The following is an 11,718-nucleotide window of genomic DNA, read 5'->3' as shown; positions in this document are numbered from 1 at the left end:
TTCAGAGTGGTGAGTTATTAATCTGTAACAAAAGTATCTTTCATCCATAAAGTTTTAACTGAGCTCTGTCTCTACATCACAATAACAACTTTATGTCCGCTGACTGTCTGGAGGGTAGCTAGTGTTTGGAAGGGAGAGGGGAGGTGTGCTGCTGTAGCTCACTGGTTTTCCACCGGCGTTTTAGAGGGAGTGTAGGACTAGCCGCATGGCAAGCGTTTTGCTTTTTGAAAGGGAAACGGCTGGACTACAAATGAGCTGTTTTCAAGTAGTTCAGAGCAGTGTTTTCTGTGGGAGATGGGAACTCCCTTTGGGGTGGACTTTGGGCTTTTTCACTTTGCAAACCTATTACATGCACAAAAAATTTATAAAAAATATAGGTATAAAAAAATAAATAACTCAATAAAGGAGAGGGAAAAAGGCAAAAAGCATAATACCACCTCTTTAAAGTTGATAGAGCCAACATGTTAGCAAACAGTTATCTTTCTACACATATGGAAATCATAAATTTGGAGACATGTCTTTTGCCTTTGCAAGACAGTGCTGACCTTTGACAGAATAGAGAGCCAAAGAATCCAAAGTGGAGGAACCTATCATAGCTTATTTGCTGTGAGGCACTGTATTGTTACTCCTTCATGTGAGTATAAGCTGCTCCACAAAAGAGGAATGATTTACACACAGTTATGAGACAAGAGTTGATGCTACAAATACATATTTTCAATAAACTGAGCCTATTGTTCAGGGTTGGTGGAGATGGCGCATAGATAAGATGCTTGCCTTTGGTGTAGGAGACCTAGGTTCGATTCCCACTGTGAGACATCTACCATTGTGTCCCTGAGCAAGACACTTAACCCCTAGTTAAGTACTACAACTACTAGCAACTGTTGTCAGAGTTAATGACTAAACAAGTTGCTAAAACCTAACAAAATGAATTTAAAATTTTTTATTTGGTCTCATGTAATGGACCACCATGGAACACAGTTCATTGCTTTAAACATCAGTTTAAAGCAGCAGTGCAGTGAAATAGCTTTTCCTATAAACTCTACCTTCAGTCCGTGTGTGCTTGGGATACTGCAGCGCTTTGTCCTCTGTGACCCGCAACGTGTTTTCACATTCCTTTTTTTCTCAAGGTAGCTTATGGAATATTTTTTCCAGTCAAGCAGATACATCAGAGATGAATTCATTTTCTTCCTCGTGCCCTCCCTCCTCCTCCGCGCACATCAACCAGGCTGGGAGGGGAGTTTTTACAGGGAGCGCCACCACGGCACGTGCCGCCTCGTATTTAATTACTTAGAGTGTCTTAGTAGGCAGGCATATAGGGTGCAGCAACAAGACAGCAATTCCATTTCACTGCGCCCCCCCTGAGATTTAGCTACGTGTGCATTTAGAAAGTGGATTGTGCGTGTGTATGTGTAGCCTATTTATTTTTCTGCATGCTGCTTCACATGCACACTCTGACGATGTGGGAGTCCATATGCGTATGTGTGTGTCTAGATAGCAGGAATGCCAGGTCAGAGATAGTGGGAGGAGAGTAATTGTAAGCTTTACTGTTTCTCTGTAGGTATGTGTGGCCCGCATATTTTGTGTTGTGTATTGTAAGTATGTAGGTGTTTCAGCATGATACATCTGTATCTGGCTAAAAAACAATGATAATAGTAATAAAAATAATCTTTATTTACAGAGCACTTTTCAAAATCCATGTTACAAAGTGCTTCACAAGGGCAGAAAATAAAACTGTCAGGTTTTTAAAAGAAAACAGATAAAACCAAGAACAACAGTTGAAACTGATAAAATCAAGAAGCATATAAAACCAAGGAGTTAAAATCAGAATCAGCTTTATTTCCAAGTAGGTTTACACATACAATACTTTTGTGACTTGGTTCTCAATAAACATAAACCTGTATGAAGTCAAATATAATCAGGAAAGGCTCTCTGCTAAAAGTATGTTTTAAGAAGTCTTTAAGCTCTGTCTCCTTTGGTTTGCAGCTGGGCCTCTGGAACAGAAAGCAGACCTCTGCCCGGGCATCGCAAAATACGAGCTGGTACAGTACTAAACGGTCAGATATATAGCAGGGCGAGAGGCCATGAAGAGAATTAAAAGTAATTAGTAACATTTTAAAACTATTCTAAAATATACTGGGAGCCAGTTTAAAGAGGTTAACACAGGAGTGATGTGATGAGCTAGTCAAGTCAGCTAGTCAAAAGGCTGTTGCAGTAATCCAGGTGTGATGAGATGAAGGCATGTAAAATTAAGTTAAGATCGTATTTTTTATATATTTCCAAGATGATAAAAACATGATTGCACAAGTTGCGGTGTGGTGCTCAAAACTTAAATTCAAACCAGGTGCCAAGATTCCTCATAACAGGCTTCACATGATCACCCAATGACCAGGATCTCTGGTCATGACCAGGATTTGTCTGAGTTCAGCTGGCTAAAATGCAGTTTTGATATCACAGAGACATTAAGTGAACTCAGCATTCCAGGGTCTGTGGATCTGATGGACAAGAACATCTGTGTATCATCTACATTAACATGAAAAGAGACACCATGTCTCTCAATAATGTGTCCAAGGGGAAGCATGAAAAGAATGAAGAAAATAACATAGGTCCTAAAACTGACCCCTGAGGCACACCATACTCAAGAGAACAAAATGAAGAGACATAGTTTTCAGAGACACAGAACCTCCAATTCAACAGGTACAATGAAAACCAAGGCTGTACCAGAAATCCCCACCCAGTGCCTCAGCCTGTCTAACAGGATGCTGTGATCGATTGTGTCAAAATCTGCGCTAATGTCCAGGAGTACAAGAACTGAATACATGCCATCATTTGCAGCCATTGAAAGGTTATTGGTTACCTTAAGCATTCCAGTCTCAGTGTGGTGATACTTCCGGAAACCAGATAGAATCTTTTCAAACGTGTTATTTTCCAGTGCCTGGAGCAGTTGTTTGCACACTATTTTGTCTAAAGTTTTGGATATAAAAAGGAGCTTGGAAATTGGTGTGTGGTTTTGAGGGAGGGATCCAGAACAGGTTTTTTTAGCATTAGTTTTGCACAAGAAGTTTTAAAATTATCAGAGACACAGCCAGTAGATAAGGAACACAAATTGAATTACACATTCACTGAGAAATATTGGGGACCCAACCAATGAGAGAAGAAAGAGGTCTGCTCAAAAAGTTGCTAGATTACTAGTGAACTTTAATTTCAGTTCGACTTTTGTATGTATGATTGAATTCACTAATCATTTCATTTTGAATGATACGTTCTTACATGAGAATTGCCCAGTGTACAATAGGTCCTACAAATAGACAGTAAGCATTAGATTTTATGAAGGTTAGTGTTGATTGGCCCTAGCAGGTAGGAGAGGTAGGTAGAAGTAGGTGTTTTTAAATGGAATGAGGCCTGAAGGCCTTGTGGCTTTTCAAAGCACAGAGCTTGAACTAGTTTTGAACTGCTGTTGCCTTTTATTTTAAAGCAAAGCTCTGGTATGGTTTTAGCACTACGGAATATAGATTGCAGTGCAGAGTACAGGACATGGTATTTTGTGTCCACCAGTGCTGAAAAATGAGTGCACTCATGGTTGTGTAAAGTGCTTTATTTGAAAAACAAATCCATTAATTCTTGTGTTTCAGTCCAATACGGGTGATTTTTATGTTTCAGAAATCCAGAGATAAAGTCTGACAGCAGTAGTGCTGAGAGAATTATCTGAGGCGAATTACATGTAAGAGAGGACATTATGTTTTATATACTAGACAGTCTGCCACAGATATTCTGCAGAACATGCCAGTTCATCACTGTGCACTTTCATAACATGTATATGTGCCTGCGTTTCTTTCCTGGCTTTATGGCTGGCACGTGCAATGTCCCCTATGGGGCCTATCAGATGTGCAGGGGAGGCAAGCTGTAGCTTCCATGCTGTTTCCTAGTCCTTCAGTCACTATGTAAGAACATGCTGTTACTCTGGTGAGAGACGGCTGTTACAGAGTATGGATTCAGGACACTAACAATAAAATTGCCTGTTACAGACTGCTGTGGTGGTGTAATCTACTTGACTGGGAGCATGTAATGTCACCCATGAAGAGACCTTGTAGATAAAAAGCTCCGACAGACTGTTTATGTGGAGAGAATCCTGTGACTCTTTGTGAGTCGCTTCTCTGTGTTTGACAATAGCAGTGGTGCAGTAGGGCTCAGGGTTAACTGCTGCTCTTGTTGTGTCTCTACAGAGCAGCCCGAGCATTCGGAGAATACCTTTCCAATACCAATCCAGAGAACCGCAACGGGGCAGGTAGGTGACCCACACAGTGTTGAAATAAAATCATTATGTAGCACCTAACTGTAACACCTAACTAGCCTTGTCAGCTGAAGTAAACAGAGGAAAAGAGTAGCTTTCTGCTCAGTATCAATATCACTCTGTAACAAGCATATCCTGTACTTGTTTATCCACAGCACATATAGCATGAAAAAATGAGTTTCCATGAGTTAGTTACAAGCCTGCAGCATTGTAGAAGGAGCATCTATCCTCCGTGACCCTCCAGGACATCTGGGCTTTTGATTATGCCAAAGCTAATCATGTACTGTACCAGCTCATCCATTTCCAAATATTTCATCATTCCTCTCCTTGCTCTTTTCTATCACTCAGCCACCTTTCTCTTCTTATCCTCCCGAAAGCTCTGCTGGCTCGCAAATGTTTACCACTCTGTTGCCAAAGCTACAAATCCCAAAGCAGTCTCTCGTCATTTACATTTACATTTAATGTATTTATCTGGTACTCCTTTACAAAATCTGTATAAATTACAGCTTTCTAAACCCAGAGATTTACTTCTCTTCATCTTATTTTCTTTCTCTGTATCTCCAGATCATCTCTTGTCTGACACCTTCCCCGGACAGGACTGTGACTCTCCAGACGTCAGCCGCTTGCATAACAACAATCTGCCACCACGGAGCCGTTGTTTGCCCATTGCTAAACCCAACCAGTCCAGCCAATCCAACCCCAGTGCTCATCTACAGTCTCAGCCTCAGGCCAACACCCTCCAGGCTCAGGCACCTTTGGGCCCCTCCAAACGTCGACTCTCTGTTGAGCGCAGCCTCTCCTCAGAGGACCCACCACGTGCCAGAGAACCAGAGCAGAGCGCGGTGGTGAAGCCGGCCAGGGTGTACACAATCACCAGGGAAGGAGGGATGACCCTGGGGGGCCGTGGCAGTGAGGAGAGCCTGGAGCTGGAGGTGCTGAAGGGCACCAGGGAGCAGCTTCTGTCCCAGGCCCCTGCCTCTGGCAACCACAACCCGTCCTGCACCACCCAGCCATCCGCCACAGCCGCCCGTGGTAGCCATCACCGTAGTAGCCATCACCGCAGCAACAATCACCATGCCCACCCGCATCACGGAGGCTTGACATCATCGTCGCAGCCGCTGCAGAGCTCAGGGAGTGCCAACAACATCCGGGACTGGGGGATGAGGAGAGGGGGGTCGCGGGACGACTACACCCCAGACTGCGTGGCCTGCATTCGGGCTCCGTGTCAGAGCCAGCGCTCCCTGGACATGGAGACCTCACCGCGAGATGGAGCAAAGCATCGCAAGAAACTGGAGAGGATGTACAGCGAGGACAGAGCGTCTACTGATGACAGGGGTAAAGATAGATGAATGGGAAGATGGATGGGAGCTTAAATAAATATGAAAGAGAGAAGGGAATTTGCTATGCGGTTCATGTATTAACCTAGAATTTGCAAAGTAACAGGTGTGACAAAATGTTTGCAATACCTAAACATACCCTGAATTTTATGTGAATAAAAAAACAAAACAAAGTGTAATTCACCCCATTCACCCTCAGATCTTTCACTTCACACTTTCTTGTCATCATGCATTCACTTGCCTCCTCCGCTAATTGTAAGGGCCGCTTTTGAATGTTCTGCTCGCTGATGCCACGCCTTCCTTTTGTTTTCTCTGTTTGCAGAGGACAATCCTAATAGCTGGTTCCCCAAAGAGAATATGTTCAGCTTTCAGACAGCCACAACCACCATGCAGGCGTGAGTATGGCATGGAAATCCGCCTTCACTCCCACTCTGTACATCACAGTGTCTTACTGCCTGACCACCGTGTTGGCAGGATATGGCTCCGTTTTTTTCCTTCCAACACTTACAGCTCAAATGTAGTCTTCTACTACAAAGTCTTAATGAGCTTTTCACACATTTCTCACTTGTTGGTTATGAAGCCAGAACAACTTGTTATAATAAGTATTGGCCAGTTATAGTTGTCCACTTCTGTTATCCACCTTTTAGGTAACGTCTCTGAGCTGTGGACGTTATTGACTGCCATAAATGAAATACATTTTTAACCAAATTGGAATGAAATTTTTCGTTTGATTAAGCATAATGTATTATGAAACAAATCAGTTTAATTGAAAAAATGTTAAATGCACTTTTCTTTTCCAGTTCAAATTGGCAGAAAATGTGCAGCCAAAACTTGAAATCAAATTTGCAAAGTGAACTTTTGCACATTGATAATGCAAAGAGAAATTTGTGCCCTTTGTATGGTATTTTTTATACCCACCTATTACGAAAATTGCCAGTTTCATTTGACATAGTCAAATATCAACACATAATTTAAAATCAAATGCAGTCCATTTTGCAGTTCTATTTTTAAATTTAAGTTGCACTTTGCTAAAGGACAACATGTCAAGCTTGCTTTTTTGTTCCTGTTGTTTGCAAAAACAGCGGTGATACTATTTTTAATAGTTACAGTGGATGGGCAGGTTTTGAAATCATGAATAATTGAAACTCCAGCAGAGCAGAGGTGACAGGAGAAATAAAAAGGATTGGCAAGCATGACATGCATATTTCATTTCATTTATCAGAATCACATAATTTATATCATATATAATTTATCATTTATGTTGTTAATAATAGATTGTCAGTGTGTTGTCTGGTTTCTTATTTGTAGACCGGATGCCAAAACTATCTCTGCAGACCATGGCATGCCCAATTGGTTAACATGGGCGCTGAAAGGAAGCATGCAGCACTTCTTAGTGCTTCTCATAGGTGTCATTTACACTGGGGACGCTGGGGACATGTGCCCACCTCTTTTTTAAAGCATAATTTGTTTTAAAAAAACGTTCTGAAATATAGCTTGCAGTTAAATAACAAATGAAAATACCTTTAGAAAGGTTTATTTGCACATTAAGAAAACATGCAATTAAAATATAGAAGAAACAAATGTGCATTGTCAAAAAAAAGTAACTAAAGCTAACAAGCTACTGATTATAAAATGACCCAAAAACATGCGGCACCAATCAGTAACTCTAGCAACTTCTATGCACAAAAAAGGGAGCGTTTTCCGTTCTCCCCCTTTGAACATGACAAAAGAGGAGGAAGACTTAATCATGCCTACATATATGTTGCCTCAGCAGGGATGATATTACATGAGAAAAGTTGTTCTACAGAGAAGCAGATCTTAAAGCAACATAGAATGCCTGAGAGCTCCACTGTATTATATTCTAATTATATATTTGGAAATGTCACCTGCCACGCCACCAAAATTTTGTTTCCTTTGACATAAATAAAAGCATTTCCACCATAAATTTGTGCAGAAACTCACCAGAATGCAAGTGTTTAGAGATCAAAATTTTCTGGGGGAGGTCACCCCAGACCTCGTGTTCATGTATCTCGGCATTGAGGATATCTTTAAAACACCGTTTAAGGATCTTTTTGTCACGTTCTCGTGAACCTAATATCACTTATCGTGACGCATCACGAGCCATATGTCATCACTTTTCAACACAAAGTGAAGCCCTTAGTGGTTCCACCTCCCTTCTGAACTTGCCGTTAGTTAGCAAGCAATCAGCTAGCAAACTCATCAGCTTAGTGGCTAACAAAGCAGTTCATTTTCACATTTCTCAGTTAACTGAATTCAAGCATTTTGTAACTTTTTCTTCATAACTGTCTGCTAACCATTGTGAAGCTATTTATACCCCAACGGAGGAGGAAAAGTGGTGATGCACAGCTACCAAGTTGGAATAGCTTCCTCCATTTTGGACTCTCTAACTCTCCGTCCCCTCAAAGATCAGCTCTGGCATTGTTCAGTGGGCAAGTTCGTGGGTCAGAGTTTAACTGGATGCAAAACATTTGCATGGATTTACTTCACCCCCACGAACAAATCCACTAATCATGGTGATTCCTTTGGAAATAATTGATTTAAATGCTGGTTAGAGAGATCTTTACTTGGACTTTTTGACATTGATATTCTCCCATTTAAAGAACAAAACACCAACTTGTCAACTTGAACAATTGACCAGATTTAGAAAGTAAAGAATGTGTGTTGGTCTAAACTGTTCACATGGATAAACCAACACACACACGCACACACGTGCCCTCCACTCTTTGCGACTAGTAAATTATCACCTATCACCCAGATCTTATAATTATGACCCTCAAATAGACTTGATCTTTCCCCTCGTCTCTCCCACGCTCCCTCTTCTCTCTCTACATGTCAGCCTTTCTCCTCCCTTTTTCCATCTGTTTCCATCTGCCAGTGTCACTATTAGGGTCAGACTGATATATGGGCATGACACTGGCCTGTGATTAAAATGACTGGCCAATCAGTGTTTCACCTCCAATAAGATGGGTTTGTTGTGATTTGATTAATTACACATATTTTGTAGAATTGATCAAATTATTTGTCTATGGACAGTCTTTAAACTCTTCTAATGAGACATTTTGATCAGGTAGGTATACATATTATCCTCATCTGAGCTGTAGAAAGAATCTGTCCTTGCTCACATATTTTGAGTTTATATACTTTTCTACTCCAGGTGAGGTTTTTTTTGCTCATTGTATCCTCACCTGAAAGTGAGAACTGCAACATAAAGCAATCTGTGATGTGTGTGTGGAGTATTTGGCTGGACCTGTTGCTAACCTCTCTTTCATTTTGTCCTCTCTTCTTCCTCTCCTCTCTATGTGGTGGCTTTCCAAACCACGACTGTAGAATATCGTGAGTAACCCTTTCAACCGCCCCCACTGTTCTTCCTCGTTGCTCTTTCTTTTTCTCACTCTGTCAGTTAGGTAACATGTCTTGAAATGCCTTTTCCTCATGTGGCTTTGTGCTATTCAGTCTGCTGTGTCCTCAACCCAACAACCTCAGTGTCTTATGGACTGTGTGTTTGAAGTTATTGATTCAGTCAGTAGTCAACTGAAGTGCAGGGAAGGTACTGTACACTGGGAATGAAATGAGAATCAGCAATACAGAATGCACCGATTGCACAGGAATATTCTAGTTACACAAATAGTGTATCAAGTTAAAGGGTTAAAGTATCGGTGTACCTCGTCTGAATAGTGACAGCTGCTTAACTGATGCGATCTTTCATACATTACACAGCAACACATTGCAACACTGACTTAATACACACACTTAATGTCTGCCTAAAGCTGCTTATGCAGCTATCATGAAAAGCATATTGGTCAAAGCAAAGCATTGTGTCCAGCAACGCCATTTCATTGTGGTTAATTGTTAAGAAAGGCACAGAAGAAGCCGATGAATAAGACATGTAACAATAGGTATTCATTTATCTAGCATTAGTGCTGCTTTAGCATTATAAAAGAGAGAAGTCACATTAATTAATTACTCAGTCAAACTCAATAATAAGTTCTTTGCATGTGCAAATTACATTCAGCCAAATATGGTTTCTTCACAATAAAAAGGAGCAGCACCACTCTCAAACGTAGAGAGTGGGCTGTATGGTTTTGTAGATCAAAGAGGAAGAGATCAGCAGAGTGGTCAGTCTCTCTCTGCATAAATAATCACGCAGATCGCACACTTTTCTCTCTCTGGTTCTCTGGTTAGCAGGTAGCTTAGTAAATCTGATTAGAAGCAGCCTGATCTTTCGGTATATAAAGCTAACATTAGCTCAGCAAGTACACAGCAAAGCTGACAGCAGTTTCATTAGTTAGGGGTCCTTAGATGTGAAAACTTTTACATTGTGACAAAACTCTTAACAGCAGTTTGTAACTATAACCATAAGTGGGCTACCGCTACTAACTGTGTAGCAGATGTACTGTAAAATCCTGTTAAGCATATTGGCTGTAAGATCACAAAAGCATTTCTTTATGAAATCTGAGACATAAAATTGCCATTACTGAACAGGAATATTGCCATGTAATTTTATTTCTAACCATTTGGTTGAATTTCGGTGGGAAATCTACTGGATTGCTTCAAAAGCACAAAAGAGGAAGAGGGCTCTCAGCTTTCAGAGATTCTGGTGATGGCAGCTAGTGGAAAGAGTGACAGGCTGAAGGAAGAGTCACTTCCAACATGTTCATCTTTTTCAGGGAGAGGGAAGAGAAAGTGATTGAGCTTATGGGGGAATGGTGTAATAGCAATGCACAGGCAGAGCTATGCAGGCTGTTGGATAATAAGCACTGTACGCAGTCCACTGACTTCAGCCCGTTGTTTGTCGTCCCAGAGCTCGTCAGCTGTCGCTCTGTCAGTCAGAACCAGGCTGCAGGACATGACTTCATTTCTAGACATACGTTGTCACTGATGATTCTCATTATGCTTGACATCCTGTCAGAACCATTACTGTCCCCTTCAGGAAAGACACACCCACGCTCACCAACTTACACTGGCAGAATGAGAAATAACATCGCTAGACAGAAAAAAATAAAGTAAAAAAATAAAGTGTTATAATTAATTTTTAAATAAGATATAAATGAAAAAGACTCAAAGATGACAGCGAGTCATTAGTATCAGGAGTTGGCTGGCTAATGACTTAACGATATAGTTATCTCACATTGGATAGGCAGTTCCCTGGTTACTCCTCAGTGTCTCTCTTGTAGATCCCTATCCTGCATTGTGGTCCTAGTGTGTGTGTGCGTGTACTACCTGAGAATATCCACAATGTCTTCCTCCTCTGGTGGAATAAACATCCCTGTGCTGCTAACTCTAACCACTCAGCAGAGCTAACCAAACCTCTCACTAACCCTTATGGACTTAATACCCCTTTATTGTTGCCCCAAACCATCGTGAATGGAACTTTATATTCATGCCTGAACCCAACTAGACTCAAAGGGCTAAAATCTAGTACATTTTTCTAAATGTTGTGGTATTTCACTCAGGGCTATTTAAAAAAATAACTACTGTAGTAGGACTGTATGATTTCTGAGTTCAATAAGATAAGTTCTGGAAAGATTATTTACCCTTTGGGCCAGTTTGGGTTCTGACAAAAATGATTTGGTGTTACGTCAGGTGCAGCGAAAACTTTAAACTTTATTTCCCCACAAAACCACTTAACGCTTTGACATCCTGGCAGGGCTTTCCGAGGCATTGCTGAGAAAAAGAGGCGGAAAAGAGAGCAGGAGGCAGCCACCATGATGGAGAGGTACCGTGTCCTGGCTGTCCTGTCCTGTCCTGTGTGGTTCCCAACTGTCCCTGTTACAGTTCCCTTATTACACAGCAAAGAAATACCCTTCTTGACAAGACTCATCATCAGTCTCAAAACAGATCTTTAAAACTCTTTTTTTCTAAATGACCATTTGGCTGATTTTTAACCTTATCTCTATGTGTACTGTAAATTGTCTAATAGTGGTGATGGCACAATGGATAAGACACATGCCTCCCCACTGTGACCTATCCACCATTGTGTCCCTGAGCAAGACACTTAACCCTTAGTTGCTCCAGAGGTGTGTGACCTCTGACATGTATAGCAATTGTAAGTCGCTTTGGATAAAAGCGTCA

General features: G+C 41.2%; 1 protein-coding gene across 1 annotated transcript in view; it reads left to right on the top strand.

Moving 5' to 3' along the window:
- LOC123959783 (NMDA receptor synaptonuclear signaling and neuronal migration factor-like) overlaps positions 1-11,718 on the top strand; it is a 63,740-nt gene that overhangs the window by 16,753 nt on the left and 35,269 nt on the right. Inside the window, exons 2-5 of the mRNA XM_046034064.1 lie at positions 4,221-4,282; positions 4,853-5,623; positions 5,948-6,020; positions 11,294-11,362. Of these exons, the coding sequence (XP_045890020.1) occupies positions 4,221-4,282; positions 4,853-5,623; positions 5,948-6,020; positions 11,294-11,362 (975 nt within the window). The remainder of the gene's footprint in view (positions 1-4,220; positions 4,283-4,852; positions 5,624-5,947; positions 6,021-11,293; positions 11,363-11,718) is intronic.

Source organism: Micropterus dolomieu, linkage group LG21, assembly GCF_021292245.1.
Source record: "Micropterus dolomieu isolate WLL.071019.BEF.003 ecotype Adirondacks linkage group LG21, ASM2129224v1, whole genome shotgun sequence".
NCBI lineage: Eukaryota > Metazoa > Chordata > Actinopteri > Centrarchiformes > Centrarchidae > Micropterus > Micropterus dolomieu.
Note: the sequence above shows the minus strand (reverse complement) of the source record. Positions and strands in the feature narration are given on the sequence as shown.